This window comes from Mustela lutreola, chromosome 6 (genome assembly GCF_030435805.1).
Source record: "Mustela lutreola isolate mMusLut2 chromosome 6, mMusLut2.pri, whole genome shotgun sequence".
In the NCBI taxonomy this organism is placed as follows: domain Eukaryota; kingdom Metazoa; phylum Chordata; class Mammalia; order Carnivora; family Mustelidae; genus Mustela; species Mustela lutreola.
This window is the reverse complement of record NC_081295.1, coordinates 115,044,663-115,066,383: the sequence shown is the minus strand read 5'-3', so window position 1 is coordinate 115,066,383 and position 21,721 is coordinate 115,044,663. Positions and strand designations below refer to the sequence as shown.

Sequence of the window (21,721 nt, the reverse complement as noted above, 5' to 3'; positions counted from 1 at the left end):
TTACAAGCCTGTTATTTTTTTTCAAATGAAGGAGTGTTTTCACACATTTTGATTATATATGTGTAAATGCACACAAACATATTTAAAAGACAATATTCTCAATGTTTGAGAAGAGATACAGTGATGGATGGAATATAGCTGGCAGAAATCCAATTATACAGAAATCTGAATTATTTTGGGTTACAAACTAACAATGGGCACAGGGTGACAGTCCATGGGAAGCCATTAATATCAATGAATTCCAGCTATAATTAGATATGAGCATGCCTTATACATCCTTACTTCTTTTTTTTAACCCGTTGTCAGCTTAGCTTCAGCTTGCTTTTAACCAATACTACAGTACCACACAGGAAGTACTTGGCAGAAATGGAAATCTCTAGATTTCTTTCAGGGAGGCTACTTGCTACTTAGGCTTTTCATAGGTGGCGAAAGTAAAGACTGCCATGACATACACAGATAAGGAAACAGGCAAAATTAAATAAAATTTTAATTCCCCTCTTTTCTGAGGTTACAAATTATGAATGGCAAGACATCCAAGTAACCCTAGAAACCAAGTATATGAGCTGAGGACAAATCAGAAATGGATGCTTTTGAATTCTGGAAAGGGGCACTTGAGAATTCTAAGTCCAATACGAAGCCAGGGGACCAAATCTGGGGACTCACCCCCTCCTCTGTTCCACAAGGCAGGAAAGGGGAGACCAGAAACTGAAATTCGACCTGAAGAAAATTTCCACACATATATCAGATACCAACTTGATATGTCATTATATCATTAATATTATTTAAGCTGTTTTCTACTTATTAAGCCTCCATTATGACATCTTGTGCTTAAGATTTTGAGCAAGAGTATTTGGCAGACTTAAAATGTCCTGAAGCCCAGGACTTCTCAGGGTGCTGGGAGACAGGGTAATAGTCTATAACACAAATTACCCAGAGAACTCATGTTCTGAGTGTCATACTTCACATTGTAAAACACTCTTCATTTGAAAAATTATATTGGCCAACTTTGCCAAGAGCCTGATTCAATGGATATTCACTATGATAAATTTAGCTCAAAGAAAATCTCATCCCTAGAGCTCCTCAGAAAATGCACATAGCTTGTTGAAGAATAAAGACGGTGGTGGTGGTGGTAAGGGAGGAAGAGAGAGGACAGAGAAGGTACATGTTATATACTCAGGAAAAAAAAAAAGCCACATGGGGTAGAGAGAGTTACAATAAAAGGTGCACCTATGGTACTATTCTCCATCACTTTCATCAAGCAGTTTCTTCTAGTTCTCTCAGAAACTTTCCGTTTGCACACATGCATAAATGGGTATGTGTGTATGTGCGTGAGCATCCTGATCCTCATTCCTTACAGATTCCATCTTTGCAAATTTTCCTACTCCTAAAATTTATTTGTGACCCCAAAATCCGTGTTCGATGGGCTCTCATGGTCATTTGTGGACACGAAAAAAGTGACCCCAAATCTGTCTCCTGATGCTGCATTCCTAACTGATACCGAAGAAGACAATTCTTTGCCTTCTTATTTTAACTCTCATTGTAAACAAGTGTCCTTTTCAAAGTCTATTTAATGCCATGTTTTTTTCACATTTTCATGGGGCTTTCTTTAGGGGGAGGGGGATGATTTCACTGTTCAAAAGGCTCCTAGTATACTGCTGAAGCACTTTCTAGTGTTCTTAAGTACAAGAAAGCTATGGTGTGCCTTCCAGCGAAAACACATGTAAGGTAAGCTTCATTTGGATATGCTATGAACTGGATATTAATGAACTGATTATATATTAAATAATGTATCTTAAAACAGAAACACGTAAAGAAAGGTTACTGGGGGCGCCTGGCTGACTCTGTGGGTTAAGGCCTCTGCCTTCGGCTCAGGTCATGATCTCAGGGTCCTGGGATCGAGCCCCACATCGGGCTCTCTGCTCAGCAGGGAGCCTGCTTCCCCCTCTCTCTGCCTGCCTCTCTGCCTACTTGTGATCTCTGTCTGTCAAATAAATAAATAAAATCTTTAAAAAAAAAAAAAAAAGAAAGAAAGGTTACTGATCAGCTGATGAAAATGTGACCAAAGGCACTAAGGAACCTAACCTTCTATTTCTGCTAGGAGCAATGACTCAGTATTCACTAACTCAGTATTTACAGAGACTTTATAAGTCTAACTACCATGAATAATGAGAATCTTCTATATGGATGCATTTTTTTTCTAATTTACAAAAGTGAATATTTGTGTATAATATATGCACTTTTATACCCTGATTTTTTTCACTACTAATTCATTTTAGAAACCATGACATACCACGTCATGCATATTTACTTCCTTCTTTTCAAAGAATGCAATTTTCCCTTGGACAGTTTTGCCACTGTTGCTTTAACTAGTTGATAATGTCAGAATTCTATGTTGTTTCTGCATTTTTTTAATGATAAAACAATGCTTCAGGACACATTCCTATACTTACATGTTTGCAAACTACACAGATCTCTGAGTGAAAGAAAATTCTGGCTCCTGTAACAAATAATAACAGCTGCAACTGTCTTAGGAGCCATCAAACATTTTTAATAGATTGGTATTATCACATGGCGTGTGGATTTGGCCTGTGAGTTTGATGTGTCTGGGCAGCGGCTACAACACTGAGGATGTTTAACAACTGTCACATAATCAGACCCCTTTCCATAGGTAAGGCAGGGTTTAAGAACTAGAGGATCCCTTTATTTGAGTGCCAGGGTAAGTTGCTCTGCATTTGTGTGCAAATCTGCTCCACCACCAAAGGGAGGCCTTTGTAAAGTGCTCTTTATCTTGTGGCACCAAACCAACCCTCTTCTCAAGGAAAAATGCAAGAGCCATGTGTCAAAGAATCAAGCCTCTCCTTCTTTATCTGCCCCCCACTCCCTCCCCGTGTTTGAGTAATGAATGAAGCTCTGAGTAGTGAACAAAATAGCTCTGAATCAGGACCACAGTGAGGGGATTATGATGACTGAGAAAAATACTGTAGGTATTCAAAACCTCAGGAATAACTCAGGACACAAAGAATGGTTGATAAAAATAAATGAGAGCCGTTCATTTTCTCCAAGTGACTTCTCTGCTTCAAAAATTTCCTGGCCTACAAAGAAGAGCACATACAGTACACATCAACCTCTCAATGTACATATACAAGATTCATGCAAAAAATGGCCACTTATAGGCCAACAACTTTAAACAACTGCCAAAATTCCTTTGTTCTCATAATTCATTAATGAAACCATTAATTTTCTAAGGATAATATTAACCACAAAAAGTGTATTAGATATAGACAAAGAAATACCAGGATGGTGGAAATTAATTTTAAGTGATTTTAAGCATTTACATAAAAAATATAATATAACATTAAAAAATATACTCTACTTGCAAAGCTGGAGAGGTAGGTACCTCATCTCTCTTGAAGTAGGGCAAGGGGTTTTCAGAAGTTAGGGTCATTTCATCCTGATACTCTTGCCTATGTCTGACTGTCTTGGCCCTGGCTTTTTTGGGCAAATAAGCAGAATACTAGGCCTGTTTAACATGGCAAATTTAAATACAGGTGTTTGGGTTCATTTGAATTTATGGATGAGTATAATGGTTAGCACTCTGGACTCCGAATTTATGGATGAACACATTTGCTTTCCACCAATGAATTCATCTAGTGAGATTGCTTGTGATTGGGGGTAGGGGTAAGAGAAGGAGAGAAAGAAAGAGAGAGCAAGAGAGAGCGAGGGAGGCTTTTGGAATCCTCATATGATGTTTATATGTGCTCTCTCCCACTTCCACTTGCTCAAATTCTGGAGATACTTCTCCCCAAATTTTGATATTTGGAAGAAACCACAGGGCTGCAACTGAAAGTACTATGTATTATTTGGTTTCTGGTTTGAGCTATTCATTTATTGGAGCCTTTAAAGAACAAGCCTATATACATAATAATTTCACCTAAAATTTTGGCATCTATTTTCTTTAAAGCTTTTACTTATTTATTTATCAGAGAAAAAGAAAAAGAGAGAGAGAGAGAGAGAGCGCGCAAGCAGGGGGAGTGGGAGAAGGAGAAGCAGGCTTCCTGCTGAGCCCAGAGTCTGATACATGACTTGATCCCAGCACCCTGGGATCATGACCTGAGCCGAAGGCAGATGCTTAACCTACAGAGCCACCCAAGTGTCCCACAAGCCAATATACATTTTAGCCCCCAAAGAGTCCCTTTTTTTAGAATTCATCTTCTTTAGAAGAAAGGTCATAAAAATTAATACCTTTCTCTGGCATTTAGAAATGTATAAAAGAGAAAAATTTTTTTGTTAATATACATAGTGAAAGGGTGAAAATGCTTTTTAAAGATTTTATTTTTTTTTATGTTATCTCTACCCCAATATGGGTCTTGAACTCACAATCCTGAGATTAAGCATGGCATGCTCCACCAACTAAGCCAGCCAGGTGTTGCAGAAAGTGCTTTTTTAAAAAGATTATTCTTCATATAGTAGTTGGACGAATCATAGTATCTGTAACGAAAGTCTATTCAGTTCTTAAAAAGCCATAGAGAACCTTCACCAGAGCAAGGTTAGGGAAGATCACAAGACCTAAAATTAAAGTCATTTCTGTAAGGGCAACAGGAAGGCTTGGCCCCCAGTCCTGCCTCTAACAGTAAGTGTTTGATCTTGTGCAAGCTACTTAACATTTTTGCAGGCTCAGTTTTCCCATCTAAAAAAAGGACAGTGAGTAGTCACCCCAAGGTCCTTCCAGCTCCAGAATCTTAGATTACTTAAGTATGTCAAATCAGTAGTCCCTGACAGTGTTTTCAAGTTTATGCTTCAAGAACATGCTTTTTACCCACGTATTCAAAAATAAAGAGGTCATAACATGTTTCTTGGTCTCTGAGAAAAATCCTTTTGTTCAAGCTTAGAGAGCTTGTACAGACAATGGGAAATTTCTGGTTGTCTAATCTTGGCACTAAATACAATGCTGTTGTAAAATAAGGAATATATTATGGTAATTCATTTATTCACTCATTTATTCATTAAACACATGTCTCACATGTACTTATTATTGCAGTAGCTCTTCCTCTGAAGAGGCTAAAAGACTATCTTTGGTTAGAAGTATAAAAACGATCATTATATGTGTGTGTTTGTGTGTGCGCGTGCCTGCATGAGCCCATGCCAGCAATTATATAAGGAACTTTCTTATATAAGGAACTTTCTAAACTTGCACATCTCCCCACTTACCATTTCCACATTTTTCAGATGGCTGATGCTTAGAGAGGTCAGTGGTTTGCCCAAGGTCACATACGTGCTGTGTGTACGACTCTGAGAGCATTTCTCATACCCTGGACACAGTTGCCAGCTCTGGGTTGTGTCTCCATCTGTTTTATAAACTTCCTCTGCGCGCCGCGGTTAGAGAGACTCTCAGAATCACACACACTGAGTCTTCCACCTGGTCATGCCAGACTCCATCAGAACCTCCCTGTTGTCAAAAAATCACCTTATTCACCTCTGATTGCTGCCTTGTCACAACCTAAACCTGCCATCCCAAACTTTTATTTACCATAAACCCCTATCTCTCTTCTTCCAGAATCTGTTCTTCTCAATTATGCTAATTTTTCCTCTTGGGTGGGTGGGTGGGGCTTTTGCTAGGTTTTTAACTTTTGTGTAGACAGACCTGCAGCAGCTTGGGGAAATAAAGAAAGGTTTAGTTTTACTAGCTTGTTCCCTAATCTACTATTCTCCGTCTCTCTTTATCCATTTAATTGTCAATTATGCAGCCTAATCTGTCTCCTCCTTTTCCCCTCCAAGCACTGTTTGGTGCCTTATCTCAAACTCTTTACAACTGCTTTGCACTTATCAGTATCTCTCTCAGGGACTGCAGATTGCTTTCAAACCAGATTTCCCTGCTTCATGGGAAGCTCTCTGAATACCACCCTTTCTCCTGGAGTCCCCATTTCATACCTTCAGGGACCCCCCTACCCTGTAAATGCCTTTTGAGACAGTGATTGCTGTGCCTGCACCATAACTGGTTGTTGAGCTATTCTAGCCCTTTTTCCAGGATATGATTGCTTTCCCCCTATGATACTGGATGTCCTCTTAGCACATAGTGCTGCAAATGCTGTTCATACCTACGTAGATCACGGACTTTTCTTCTAGGTTCTGAGCCCTCCCCCTTTATCCTGGTTTTCTGCATTACCTCTCTTTTTACATGGACATTTTCATTTCTCTTCTTTATAAGCCACTCACTCCACTGCAATGCTTCTTTGAGCGTTGGTTCCCCTATGGATGCTATATTGCACTAGTCTTCCTCTTCTCTGTCCCTTTCACAAACCCCTCTTGCTCCACTTTTCTCCCCACACCTACATGCCAGTATTCCCTAAACCTCTCCTGCCACATTCTTCTCCCAACACCTTTAGTATTTCTTCATCCATCACCTCCACATTGGTTGCTAATGACCCTCAGTCTTTCCAAAAGCCCAAACAAGTAACGTGACCACTCATGCATCCTGTCTCTCCCTAAAACAGAATTAAGCAACTTCTGCGTAATCATAGTCACATTTGCTTGAAACCCTGAAACCTGCAATTATTTCAATTCTTTTGCCTACCAAAAGCTAATAAAGGACTAAGAACTCCAGTTCTCCTCTTAAATTCTACTCTCTCCTCCTTCACACTCTCAAAGTGAACACTCTGGGCCAGGCCCTGTCCTGCTACATATGTTGTCATACCACTCTTAGACACTAATTCTGAAGTAACCACTAGCTTTATGAGCGGCTCTTGAGGCAAAACAAAACACATAACAGATTTACTGTGAATAGGTCTTTTACACTACTATCATGTGCTTTGCAAATCTATATTAAGACCTCAATGTGAAAAGGGACTTTGGACCAACAACTAACCAAAATATATATATATATATATATATATATATATATATATATATATACACACACACATACATACACACACACACACACACACACACACACATCTCAGGTAATTGCCTTTAACCTTTTTTGGAGGAAAAACATATGATCTCTCACCAATAACACTTGTGAATTATGATGTCTACCTCTGAATAAGAGGAATATTATGTTTTCTCCAGCACAGTGTAATAGTTTCTTGACTATTCTTGTTGAAGGTTGTCTAGGTTACCTCACTTAGAGCCATCTATAAACTAATTTTATTATCTACTTTTTGCCCCAAAGCCGGGAATAAAACTTCATATCCACAAGCTCTGGAAAATAGCTCTCGGCGGCATGACCCAACTAGTTCAGGAAGAGCAATTTGTGAAGTAACTCTCCTCAAGCCCAGTACTGGAACCAAAAGCTCTGGAGCCATGTAAGGGAATCTTTTCCACTTTCTGTGATGACTACTATTCCCTTCTTCTAAGAGAAGAGAATCATGGGCCACTGAAGCATGACCGTCAAATCAAACCAGTAGCCTGAATGACTGTCTAGAAGGCAACAAGACTGGCACAAACATGATGAATGGATATTCGCTTCTTTCCGTTTGTGTCTCCTGTCCTACCTTTGGAAGGTCTGCAAGACCATGTCAGTTTAAGATTACAATAAGACAGCATAATTAGGGTAGCTCATTTCTTAGGGCTGATTCTGTAATATCACATTGTATTTATCCCTTGGTGGATCTGAACCTAAAGGAATTTATCTGGCTTTCTTCTAAAGGAATAAACAAAAACATGATGCTAATTTGACTGTGCGAACTTGGTAAAATGTTGCCCCTAAACAAAGTGACTGTCATTTCTTCTAGTTGTCAAGGACCATAAAAGTAAGAGTAGATGCTCCTGGGGCTCAAGATCCTATCTTAAAGGTTATAAATGGGTTCCCTCAAAGTCTTATGTATTGCCACTCAGTTTCTCTACCTTTTCCATTTGATGAAGCAAAACAGAACTAGAGGATTTCGTCATATGGCATGGCAAATTCAAAACTAATTTAGTCTTGCCTTGTAATTTCTTAACCTGACTGTTTATCTAGTTCAGAAATAAATTTGAAGGTTCAGTTGTAGTCTGAAGGAGATGAGTGAAGAGACCTTAGAGATCACAATGAACACACATTCTTCCACTTACTGATCTTACCTTCATTGTGAAGTGCTATTTCACTAAAAAAGAGCCATTTCGCCCAGAGAAAGTTGATAAAATGGGAAGCAGTATTTCCAAAGTGCTCCAAGGACATGATATGCCGTGGGCACTCAAAGACTGAATGAGTGAATGCAAGAATGAATGAATGAATGAATTCCAGACTCCATGGAAAAATGAGTATAATATTTTCCTTCCATGCACCAGAATAAATAAATTAACAATATTAGAAACTTCTAATATACTGAAGTATATATACTATATACTGAAGATAGGCATTTCATTTGATTTAAAAAAAAATTTTTTAAACAAGCTTTTGATTTACATTATTGTTCTTCAGCCATTTTGGAGAGAAAAAAAATAACATTCCTAAACAAAGTGTTATGAAGCAGCATTGATTTCTTTTCTATTTTTAAAAATAATCTGGCGCAAATTAAACATACTCAGAATGTTTTATTAACTAGAACATTTAGTTTAACTAGTTTAATTACTACTCTTTGAAAATTACTATGATCAGTGGGAACTCCTATGTTTGGTCTTTGTGTGGGAATGCCCTGAGCAGAACACCCACCTGCACAGGCAATTGAACACCCAACTCCAAAATTTCCCGAGAGGTCAAGAGAACTGGCAATCAGCAGTTCTTTATTTGGTGATCCTGGCGTTTACCTTGTAAATTGCTTCAATAGCAGCAATAGCTAAAAGCCTCTGGAAAAGGGCCAACCTTTGCTTTTATCCCAAGTCAATTCAGAGAAACGGTTTTTGTAGCTCAGTAAATAGTAAGCTAATATCCTTCTGGAGCAAAAATTCCTTGAGAGAACAGGTTGTGTTTTATTTCCGTTTAGGCCTTGTAGTTCCTACTCAGGCCCATACACACAGCATGAGGTCAGGTTATTGAACAAACAGTGAAGAATTATGTCCTAACTTTACAAATGAGAAAGCTGAGAAATGTATCCAGCAACTTAAAACACAAGGAAAAAAGTCCGCATTCTCAATTCCATCCAGTCCTAGATTCACTCAGGTGTGAGAGAAAACGGGACCCCTAAAATGTTCCCATTCTATGAAAGGCTGTGGAAATAGCATTCACATAGTCTATGCTTCGGAAAAATTTCCAAGTAAGAAAAAATACAGGTGGTCTTCTATCTCATATATATACTCCTAGGACACTTGGATTTTGAGTCTATGCTTTAATCTCCCAATTAAAGAAAAAAACTACTGCTCTCTTTTGCCAAATTATAGATCTATTTCTTGGCTCAATGAGTAAGGAAACCCCTAATTACTGTAGCAGTCTATGTGTTAAATGATTTTAAGTTAACTACTATTCAACTATATGTTACAAACAGATTTAGACTTACTTTTTCTGTAATAATTCCATCTGGAATAAAACTAATTTTCAATTTACTTCTCAACTGTATATAGTGGTCAGTTTCCAAAATGGAAAATAAGATTTAAAAAAAAAAACTATTTATTATATATCTATCTGAATATATCCAGATTTCAGAAATAATAAGTAGATATTAGAAAACCTCAGGGCAATTTTAAGACCTCACTCTCTTATTTGCTAAGAAATCTAAGCTTAACTAAAGCTCCAAGAAAAGTGAAATTCTCTAACCCTCAACATCTTTCTGGAGGCCTCTGTTAATTACTGCAGCACGATGTGTAAATTAGGTAGCCCAGTCTACTTATGCAGTGCACTCTTGGAGCTTGTAAGCAATTACAGGGTCAATGCAGCTCCTGATTAAGAGCAGACATAAGAGGAAGAGAATTAAATTATACAACATGGCATAAAGACATGTGCAAAAATACCATTCCAGAAAGATAGATGCATAGAGAGGAAGGAAAAAGCAAAAAACAAAAAACTAGGAGTAGTTTAATTGGGGGGAGAAGGAGAAAAACTGGACAAATGGGAGAGAGAAAAGAAGAAATGTCCAGGGGGAAAAAAGTATATATAAGAGGAAAGGCAGAGGGAAGCATGGAGGAGAAATGAAATCTATTTATATCGGCGTGAAGAAAACAAGCGTATTGTATTTATTAAAGAAAGAAAATCCTATAAGATAGGTTTGGAGAAAATGGTTCTATGTTCAGCTATTATGAAACTTAAAAGAAGCAAGTTCTGTTATTTCAAAATGAATCTTAGGTATTCTGCGGTGAAGGTATAAATTAGAAATTTAATATTCATAGGAAATGGTGCTAAGAAGTTATAACAGCAATTTGGGTCTTCAATATAAGTTGCTGTACAATTTAAACTAGAAGAAGTTAAAATTCATGTTTGGAAAAAACAGATTATAAGATTCAAATATTCCTATTGATAGCAACAGGCAGGGTGAATTTCAATTAAAAATAAGCAATGAAAATCTGGGAAATACAAAAGAAGATACTTTGGTTTCTTTAGACAGAAGTTATTTGTGAAGAATTTGATAAATGACCTAATTTGAAGACAGTGCAAAAATGTAATTAAGGGCTAAAGTAAATGGTCCAAATAATAAAAGCTATGGGAGCTTAATAAAAGTAAGGAAATAAGTCAGAACTATCAAGAAAAACTTTATGGAAAAATTACAACTTGAGCTGGTTAGAACTTGAAGACACAGAAACAAACGTTCTGAGTATTACTAAATTATATGTAATTCTCTGATAGTAGGCCATAAGGGATTTTAACTACTGTTCATTTTCTTCAACACATATTTGTTGATATATTGTGCATATACTATATCGTTAAGAGCGATCTATATGAGACCCAAAAGCAGTTTTTACAATTACGCTATCTGACACGAGGAGCCCTGGGTCCACAGTATCATCCCAATCAAGATAGAGTGGCTAAGAACATGAGCTTTCATGGTACAAAGCCCTATTCTGTCATTAGTTCAGTGGCTGACCTCAGACAGATTACTGAGCTTCTCCCCACCTCAGTATTCTGATCTGTTGAAGGGAGACTATTAATACTAATAGTTTTTAGGGCTATTCTGAGGGTTAAAAGAGAAGGTGTGCATAAAGCATTTAGACAGCATCCAGCACATAATCAATAATTAAAATGACTACTGGGGATGGTAAACAATCTTCTTTCCTATAACTTTTCCTCTCTTGCTTTCCCCCATAGTCTTGTATTTCCTTCCAGCTAGTGTTCCCATCTCTCTTCTTATATTCTTGCTAAACTAACTGAATGCATGGCTTACATTTGCTGTTTCCTCTCTTCAGTTCTGACTCATTTCTCAATTAAGAGCATTCTGACTTCTGTCCTAACCACTTCACTGAAAGTGAACAATTGGTAAGTTTACAAAATCACGGAGGACTTCTACATTGCCAGACCTAAAGGCAACTCCATGGTCCTTATCTTACTAAATCACTGTCTAATTTCATAGTTGACTGTTTTTTGGAATATATCCTTGGTTTCCATGACCACCTGACCATCTTTTTGTCTAGTGTTGCCTTACACCTTGCTGTCTATCCCATTTAATGCTCCTTATTTCCTCTGCTTACCCTTTACATGTTGGTATTCCTCAGGTTTCCATCCTTCAGCTACTGCCCTGTCTCTTTACATGCAGTCCTTATATTTTTTTTTTAATTTTTTATTTTTTATAAACATATATTTTTTATAAACATATATTTTTATCCCCAGGTCTGTGAATCACCAGGTTTACACACTTCACAGCACTCACCAAATCACATACCCTCCCCAATGTCCATAATCCCACCCCCTTCTCCCCAACCCCCTCCCCCCGGCAACCCTCAGTTTGTTTTGTGAGATTAAGAGTCACTTATGGTTTGTCTCCCTCCCAATCCCATCTTGTTTCATTTATTCTTCTACCCACTTAAGCCTCCTTATATTTTTAACTTTTATCTACACTTTAACATCTTTTAAATCTTTATTCACAGCTGCTGGAAATACATAGCTGGAAGTTCCATTCTCAAAAGGCTCAACATCGTCAAAGCTAAATTCATTTTATCACCCCCTAACTTTCCACTCACCCTGTTGTTCCATCTGTTTTTGTGATCACATTTAATGGCCCCCACTATCTAGCCAACCACCCAAACAAGGAATTCAGAAATAATAAATCTATTTTCTTTGTTTTCCACAATTTACTACATCATTAATATATTTCAACTCCATCATCATGTTTTTTTCTCCATCTTTACCACCATTACCCCAATTCAAGTCCAAATTATCTCTTGCCTAAGTTGAAACAACAGTTTCAAAAGATCTTCTACCTCCAGGTTTGTTCCTTTCAAACTAGCATTAATAGAGCTGACAGAGTTATCAGTCTAAAATGGAAATCCAGTATCATTATTACCTGCCCAAACCCCACCTACCTCAAAGACTGCCTATTACCTACAGAATAAAATCCTCGGCCTCTAACATGGCAATATAGCTCCCCCACTATGTTATTTCTATTTTTCTCTCTAGTTTCAATGCCACCATGCCAAGTGTGATTATACACATATATAATATATATGATGCTGTAATACTTTGATGGAATATTATTATGTCTATTTCACAGATTTAGCAGAAAATATTGGCAGTAACTTATTCATAGTCATCAAATCTGTAATACTGATAACTGAACCCAAATGTAATATTCCCTAATGGAATTTCCTTAAGGTAAATGGCCAGCCACATCATTCCCTTTTTTGAAACCATCAGCATACAGCACATTAACTGATTCCCATAAGGACTATTAATTAAACATCATACTGAATTGACTATAAAAAAAAAGAAAAGAGAAATAATAACAGGACTGTAAAAGATCATCCTGCCACTGACTGAAGGAGTAGAGATTCTAGAATTACCTCACTGGCAAATGGAAGCAATGAACACTATCACTGAGTTTGTAAAAAGTGTTCATACTCACTGAAATAGCTTTCAAATTACAATATAATCTCCATATTGCCAAGAGTAACTAAGATTCTTTTTATTTTTAAATTGCATTTTATTCAAATGTCTTATTTACTTTTAGAGGAGCAAAAATAAATGTAAATACTTGCATTAGCAAGTTCTCTGTTAAATGATACTGTGTGTATATACATATTGTGTGCAGTTGTACATGTGGAATATGTGTGTGCATATAATATACATATATCAAAGTTCAAACTATTTTTAAGTTTAGAGTTAGATGACTTCAGGAACATCTAGGAAACTCATTCTTTGGACAAACTGATAACAAAGGATCGAAAGAATAAGCCAAAACTTTGAGACCCATCAAAGAATTTCAGTACTTATGAAAAAACGCAGTTGTATGGCCAATCTGTCTCCCAGGTTGCAACAAAATAAAACTTCAAATGGCATACTTGTAAATAGTTGAAGAAAAGGAAATTAAAATGGAAACATCTACAAGTCATTAAACATAACTCTGAACTGCGGCTATTCAACAATTGGACTTTAAGTAGTTTCACACCACTGGGCTAGGATAAAACATGCTCTGCCAGCATTTTCATCTGCCAAAATAGCCATTTGCAATTAAAAATTAAAACTGGCACCATTTCTTCACAAGCAATTATCAAAAGGCTGCTGGCAATCTTCCTTGTTTATAGTGTTTCCTATATCAAGACTTCATTCCATTTTGAAACGTTCTTTTCTTAGATTTTATTTCTTTTAGGCCATAATATTCCCAATACTCAATTTTTTAACACTTTCAACACTTCTAATTTTAATATGATCCTCAAATGTTGCAGTATTGTTTAAATTTCAGAAAATAAACTGATTTGAAGAATATATGTAGCACTCTATGTTACCATATTAGCAAGGTATAAAGCAGTAAAGCTTGCATAAGCCCTCTCTCTATATATAAGGGAAGTAAGTGATTTTTTAAAATTCTGAATAGTATATATATATAAATAATAAGGTCATTTATAGGGTCTATTGAGTCCTGACACAGGGAGTTACCTATACTGTAAAATCTCATTTTCCACCAGGAAACTAGTGGTATATTTTGGAGACTGGGGGTAACGGTAAGTGAATCAATCTGTATGTATGAGCATCTTCTATGTAACACAACTGTTCTAGGCACTGGTGATATGGCAGAGGACAAGATGGAAAGAGTCCCTGCCTCAAAGGAATTGGGTAGAGACAGGCAACAAACTATTCCTCCTCCAAGTCGAGGAGGGATGTCTTCTGTTAACTCTTTAGAAAGATCAATTTGGTTACATGTGGCACAAAGGCCTTGCCAGGAGTTGGGAGTAAAGTTAAAGTGACCATTTAGGAGGTAGTCCTGCAGCTCAAAAATTAGGAAGGGAAATGATTAAAAAAAAAAAAATCAGATACCTTCTCATTACAAATACATTCTCCCTTTATGAGAGAATATCAGATAATCTGTAGTATCTTCCACCATCTTGGCTGGATCACAGACACTGGACATGGATGTGCCCATTTCACAGATAAAGATTTGGAGACTCAAGAAGGTGAAATGGCTTATTCCAATTCACAAAGCTAATTAGTGGGAAAGTTGGAAGCAAAGTAATAGACTCCTACTTCTAGCCCCCATATCTTTCTCCTCAAAATGAATCATCAGTATCTTCTAGGAAAATCAAAAAGATTTAGTAGTTCCATTAGCTTTAGTTGACTCTGAAATACCTCTGTTAAAGGCTTCTAAGAAAATTTATTTACTTACTCATTAACCAAGCATTTACTGAGGGTGTACTAAGTACAGTGCATCATGCTAGGTGCTTGGGATTCAGAGATAAGTAAAAGATTTTCTGTGTGGGAAGTTTGCCCTCCTGTGGGAGAGCCAGACCAAGTAGCTCACAGTGAAAACATTGGGACAAGCACCATCACAATAACATCCTGAGGTGCCATGGAACTTTAAGACAGAGGGCACCTCATTTATTCTGGCGGTGGGGAGATGTGCCTAAGAAGAAGCGATCCTTAACCTGTGTTTTGAAGAAACAGTGGGAGTTAGGCAGAGTGCACAGAATGGAAAGAATTAAAGGAAACAGCACGAGCAAAGGCACAGCCGTGAGACACAGGATGGAGTAACTGAGTAAGGTTGGAGCCCAGAAAGTACATTAGAGGTGAAGAAAGAAAGATGGACAGAGGCCATGTCATAAAGTATCTTGTGTACTGACCAAGGAATTTGGTTAACTTACACTATTGTCTCCACTTTCCCAACTCTTAACCTTCCCCAATTCACTTAATTCACATTTATGACCCTTACCACAAAGATTATAGGCAAGGGGATGATATAATAAGATTTACATTTTAAAGAAAACACTACGGTGCCAGGGTGGAAAGCTGGAAGGCTGAGAGCAGAAGCTGGATAATTAAGCAGGGGGAATATTACAAACAATCCAATGGAGGGATACTGAGAACCAGAGGGGGATAGTAGCAGCAGCAAAGGAGAGAAGGCAATAGATATGAAAAATATGTATAAAGTGAATACACAGAATTTAATGATCATCTGGATGGCCAGCAGGAGCAAGTATGACAAAAATAAAGGCGTCAAGGATGACTTGCAAGTTCTTACCTTGGGTGACTGGACTATTTCTTCTAGTTTAAAATATCTATAACTTCTGATCCACAGCATTATACTAGGCAAAGATATAGTGGACAAAATGAGAAGCTATGTATATCTGCTGCCCTGTTTCCTATGCCAGAGCCACATTTGTTGCATCAGTGCAAATTTATATACGAAGCCCATCAGGTATTCTACTATCACCATTATTCTTCTAAACTTTTCCCAAAAAGAAGATGAATTTTAGATGGACAAACAACCTTCAAAGAAATATATCACCTCATATTTGAATAGCTCATCTATTAAACTGAAGAACAGCTGAAGACAGGAAATGAGGAATCACAGCTGTCTGGTAAATCCTAAAGAACAGTAAGGGAACAGACTCTTCTAATCCCCTCTAATTTACAAAGACTGGAAGAAAGTATTTTAAGTAGGTCATCTCTTGCTCTTGCCAGACATCTCATCAGTAGATTAGGATATTTACACTTGAAAATACGTTTTATACCATTAAAATACCATTATAATAATGATTTTTCCGTATTTAACAGAAACTTTTCTTTACCTGAAACATAACTTTAAACATATTTTTCTTGCTTGTTGGCAGTGAAAACACTGATCGACCATGTAAATCCATCCCTAAAGTACCTCATTAATCACTTGTGCACTTGCTCTTGGCAAGAACCTTAATGTGCTACAAAAACTGCTATTAAAGTAAGATTTGGGGATTCCCATGCTGGCAAGGAATTAGTTAGTTACACTGCTTTAGAAATTGTTTCATATAATTTTATTATTAATGGTCTTGTTAGACTTACAGCTCAGAGTAACTATCCTTTATTTATGTAATGTGTAAAGTCCAGTTCTAAATAAACTATAAGTAGCAATTGCAAAGATGGCTCATCCCTCAGAGTGGGCTACAGATGTGTAGAATCCTCCCAGAAGACGAGGAAGACACTCCCTCTTCCTCCTAATGTGAATCTAGCACCCCTATCTAATTAATCAAGCATTACAGTTTCAGACTCTAGAAATGTATAAAGCAAAACTTCCTACCAGCACATAATATTGACAAGCTAATTTATTTCATATCTACCACTAAACCTATTGATGGGCTGATAAAGGCTGGTGAGCAGAGAATTATCTAAACTTGAGTCTTTTGAAAAATCACTTGTTAAAAATTTTAAATTCTGTAAGGGCATAAAAACCATCCTCATATTGAAAAGAAAATGTTATATTACAATAAATCCTCATTCATGTTCAAGGGAAAAACTTAGGAGATGCAAAGCATGAGCATCAGCTAAAAAGCTCCCTCTATCTCCAAATATACAGTGCCTAATATACCAAAAATTAAAACTCACAAATGGCATAATATGATGCCATTTGTGAGTTTTATATTATAAACTCAAACCTACAAATATTCTGAGCATACTCTTGTAAAAAAAAAAAAGTCATTCTCTGTACAGTATATATTTTGCTGCCAAACTGAGCATAGATTATTGCTAAATGCTTTAGTAGATCTTGAGACATTAAAATAATTTATCAGGCTCAATAGGGAACAGGATTAATTACTCGTATCAACTCTATATGTATCAAATCAGGACAAACATGAAAAGAATCTGTAGTGTTTCTCTATGCCTATCATTTATTACAGTAACAACATCTAAATCAACGTGAATCTTACATTATGTGAATAGTAAAAGATATGCCCCTTGATGTAATAATGATGCTACACAACGTTCTCCTTGTGTACACTGTAAGATGGAAAGTTGGCTGGAATATTCTACCTAATGCTACATATTCACATCAATCTAAGACTGTAAAATTTTCCAGACACCAGAGCCCCACGGATTGTAGACTCCACCAATTTCCTGACTCCTACGTGGTCAAATTCCAGGTTCACCTATTTACAAAACCAGCCCCTTCTTCCATGTTATTTCAAAAAAGCTTCTGGTGTTGAGGCCAATCCTCCATTCCAGGTGAAAGCTATGTTTGGATGACATGCCTCATTTCTAAAAGAAACCTAGTTCATGTGTTCAAAACCTATTTTACTAGGAAACGAGGAACGGAATATATTTCATTTTAACATAAAGAAGTGGGGGGGGGGGACCTAAAAAAAGATGAAAAATTTTGAAAAAAAAAAAAAAAAGAAATAATTAGACAGGATATAACGGAATCAAAAACTACCTTAAAACATCCAGATAAACCTAACTCTAACAGGAGACTGAATGAATGGATTTTGTGGGAAAAACAGTAGTAAACTTTTAAAGCCACTGAAAGGTTTTAAATGCCTAAGGGAAAAATAAACATTTGCTTCCAATCATTTTCTCATTAAGCATTCTCTGCTAGATGAAGAAGCGAAGGCTTACTTACACTACTTACACACACACACACTTTGACTCAGAGGCACAAATGCCTACCTACTTAACCCACTGGCTGATCCCTGTCCCAGGTGGCCCGTTTGCGCGTTTGCTATTGCACTTTGCCCGGGGTTCCTGAGCCCCAGGCTCACCATTGGCCTCTGCCACCGCGCGGGAGCATCACCTCGCCCCGCCCAGCTCGCCTTTTCTAGACTTTGGCCACCTCTGTGGCAGGAAGGGCTACACGCACTGACAGATTTTTCCGTTAGCGGTGGAGGTGGTGGCGAGGCGTGTTTCCGGGCGCATTTAAAACCTAGCTGCTCTCGCCACCAAGTAGCAACTTCCCCAGCTCCGCCCCCGGCTGAGGACCCAGCCCTCCGTTTCTCCTCTCACCACCCCGTCCAACCCTGCCATCACCTCCTAACCTCTCCAATACACTCTCACAAGCCTCACACCGGCGCACGTCCTCCCTTTGCTTTTCCCAGCTCCCGGGCGCCCCTCGCGGTTGAAATTTACGTATCTCGGGACCTAATCGCTCCCAATTATCCGCGCAGCCCGAGTCCCAGGTCTGCCTGGCTCTCGCCTTCCGTGCCTAAAACTGCGGGGCAGCTGATTGGGTGTGTTCGGGGAGACGGCTGAATCTGTAGAGGTGGAGGAGGTGGGGCTCAGGGAGGTGGAAGGCTCTAGGAGGAAGACCATAAACACGTGCAAAGAAATAAAAGCCACCACGTGTGCGCGCGCGAGTGTGTGAGAGAGTGTGGGCACGCGCGCGCGCCGGGCCAGGGCGTGGGCGCGGAGCGCGTCCCAGGGGGCCAGGCATACAGACCCCCTGTAGCGGGCGCGGCGGGGGGCGCGCGGGGGCCGCGGGTACTCACACGAACGCGTGGTAGATGAACGCCCAGCCGCGGGGTCTCTCCAGCACGTTGTAGAGATAGTTCTGCACCCGCCGGTACTTGACGTTGCGCCGGCAGCTCTGGCTACTGGTGTAGGAGAGCGGCTTCCCCAGTAGGCTCATCCGGGCCCCCTGCTTGCCCCGGCGGCTCTCCTTCAGGCCGCCGCCGCTGCCGCCGCCGCCGCCAAGCGCGGCCGCGCGGGTGCCCAGCAGCAGCAGGCCGTCGCCCCTGGCGGCGACTGAGTTCAGCAGCACCCTGCCCCGGCCCGACTCCACATCCTTCATGCCGCTGCCCAGGCGCCCCCCGCCCGCCGCCGCCGCCGCCGCGCCGCTCTTCACCCAGAGCCCGGCGGCGCCGCCCTCCTCTCCTCCCGCGTGGTGGCGGGGCATGGCATCACCACGGGCACCGCGAGGGGGGCGCCAGTGCCTGTGGCGGGGGCAGCGGCCTCATGCGCGCGGGCGGGTTTCGAGGAGGAAGCCGCGGCCGACGGAGAGCCCGCCGGCCCGCGACCTCCGAGATAGGGGCGGGGAAGCAAGCAGGCAGCACACTGCCGGGGCTTCGGGGTGGGGGCGGAGAGGGGTGTGCGAAGGAGGCCCAATTTCTAGCAGTCTTTAGCTCCAAATTCGAAATCAGAACCTGTTCGGGGCGTCACTTTGAGAGGGTTTCTCTCGTCCCCTCTTATTCCCGCAGCTATCACTCCCTCCTCCTCAAGTGCCCCCAGGGCTGGACCAGCGGAGTGCGGGGCGCTCCGAGGCGCGCTCCCACGCGCGCACACCCAGCTCCAGGCTCCCCCTTTCTTCTCTCGCTCGATTCCCCACGCCCAGACTGCGTCCGCCCCCTCCCCCTGAGAGGCTCGGAAGCCCCTCTCCTAGGAGCGACTTTGGTTTCGTTCTCTCGGGGGCTTGGGAGCTGTCCGTAAGGTAAGTCGGCCTCGTGCCCTGAGGAGAAACTGGAGACGCAGTTCTCTGCTCACTCCGGCCGCTACGACGCCGCGCCAGGTCCTGCCATCCTTGCGCAAGGGGTGTGAGCGGGAACGGCCCTGCCCTGCCCGCCCTGCCCTGCAGGTACCAGCCGCTCCCCGGGCGCGTGGGGCGACGCTGCCGGCAGTGGCGCTCGGATCCCCGCACAGCTGGAGGGTCCCTGCCAGTTCAGTGTGCCGACCCGCAGGACACGACTCCCAAGCCGGAGAGGCGGGAAGCGGGCATCTCCGCGCGGCTCACGCCAGCTTTCGGGCTGTGACTTTCCATCCCAGCATCAGGTAGCCAGCCCTCGAGTAACTGGACATCCTTCTTCGCCCGGGGGATGGAGGGTGGAGAGAGCATAAAAACTACAAAGTGGCTCCTCGGCGGGCGGTTAACGAGTCGCCCCAGGTCTCCGTCTGACAGCGGCGCGAAGCGTGGGAGACCGAACTGGGTTCCCTTGGTCAAGAAATTTCCATTGAAGTCCGAAAAAGTCATAAAACTGTTAAGTCTCGGCGGTGGCAACGGCGGGCCCAGCGTCTGGGAGAAAAATCCCGGGGGGGGGGTGGCGGGGCAGGGCGCCCAGGACACCAGCTTCTCGGGGTCCTCACGCCACCTCTGTAGGCTGTACCTTTACACCGTGAGAGACGTGTGGCGACTTAGGACTGGCTGAGTCTCCCACCGCCTCTGACACTCTGGCGCCCCAAAGCGTGCGCGCCCTTGGCGAGGAGGGAGGCCACGGTGCCACTGGCTTCGGCCTCTGGCCTTCAGCAACACTGCGTTAAACTTCACAGCCAGTGAGGGGAAACTGAAAGGAAACCAGGCTTGGGAACTTCTTCCAGCAGCGTGGACTCCCCCCACCCCCCCCCCACCACCACCACACCTCACCAAAATACGAAAGAAAATAACCACCAAGTTAAACTGAAGGAAAAACTTAAGGTTCCACCATAAAGCCAGAGCAAGTAGTGATTTCCTTCTAGAAGCCTGAAACCGGGGCAATACTAAAGCAAAGTCTTATTTCAGCTGTCTCCGCCCCTCAGAGATACTCTCTCAATTCCCTCCAGCACACACACCCACGCCCGCGGCAGCTCCTTTCTGCCTGGGGCAGCAGCTCCATTAAAAGGCGTTACTTTTACTTTGTATCTTTATCGCTGTTTGCGTGAAGCCCTCACGTCGGCTCCCGGTCACCCGCAGGACCCTGCTTCCCTCCCTCCTTCTCTCCCTGCCTCTCCGCGGCGGGCACTAGCTCTGAGTCGCTTGATGCAGCTGGCCGCGGTGCCACGTGACTGTGCGCGGAGCACCAATACCCAGAGTCACTCTCTTTTTTTCTCCTAATACACTTCACACCCACGCACTGTGGAGGTGCGAGAGATTGCTCCGTGCCCTGCTATTCGAGGCAGATGCAGAGAGCGCCTCGGAGCAAGCTCTCCAATCCTGAAACAGCACGAGACCCTAGCTGAGGGTGGGGGGAGTTTGCTGTTGCTATATTTAGACTCCCCGCGGAGTTTCTGTGCAGGGACTTTCAGGGTGAAAGATCTAGAGACTTAAAATGACGCGTGTGCACGCTTTAAACTTGAATTTCTTGGCTATTCTGCAGGCAAGAAAATGAAAACCATTTCTTCTTAACCAAATGATTTTCCTTCTTGCAAACTTTGACCACCACCACTGGTTAGGTCAGGATCACTTCCACTTCAAATGGTGCAACTGGGCCCTGCGTCCAGGCAGGAAGTTTTGGGAAGGTGGAACATGGACACGGTTCTTCTAAAGTGAAACTGCTGCTTCATTTCCCAGTGATATTTTCCTGGTGATGCAGCAATAATATCAGTGAAAACGTGATGTTGATTAAGCAAATGACATGAAACTTTAAAAAAAAAAATCAGATCCAATGATACGTAGCTGTTTAGAGCTGGTTTCTTGGTGGTTTGCACCGTGGGATCTTCTAGGGTAACCTCCAGTTAGAGAGCTAGCCCAGGGAAGGAGACCTGCCCAAGTGTTCACAGCAGGTTAGTATGAGAGGATTGCTG

At 41.2% G+C, this 21,721-nt stretch overlaps 1 protein-coding gene and 1 long non-coding RNA gene across 4 annotated transcripts in view; both read right to left on the bottom strand.

The window, feature by feature from the left end:
* The window catches only part of KCNQ5 (potassium voltage-gated channel subfamily Q member 5), a 548,158-nt gene extending 527,247 nt beyond the window's left edge, over nucleotides 1–20,911 (bottom strand). For 2 of the 3 annotated variants that reach the window (XM_059178459.1, XM_059178460.1), the window contains exon 1: nucleotides 18,721–20,910. In XM_059178459.1, the coding sequence (XP_059034442.1) occupies nucleotides 18,721–19,127 (407 nt within the window). In that variant the 5' untranslated portion in view covers nucleotides 19,128–20,910. Of the gene's footprint in view, nucleotides 1–18,720 lie in introns of all 3 variants that reach the window. The other variant, XM_059178458.1, reaches the window with a different exon arrangement.
* LOC131834175 (uncharacterized) lies at nucleotides 2,066–18,420 on the bottom strand. Its single transcript, XR_009354786.1, has 3 exons — nucleotides 18,271–18,420; nucleotides 5,209–5,446; nucleotides 2,066–3,092 (listed from the first exon to the last, which is right to left on the bottom strand). It is a non-coding gene; the product is annotated as an uncharacterized LOC131834175 (long non-coding RNA).
* Nucleotides 20,912–21,721: the final 810 nt, after the last annotated feature.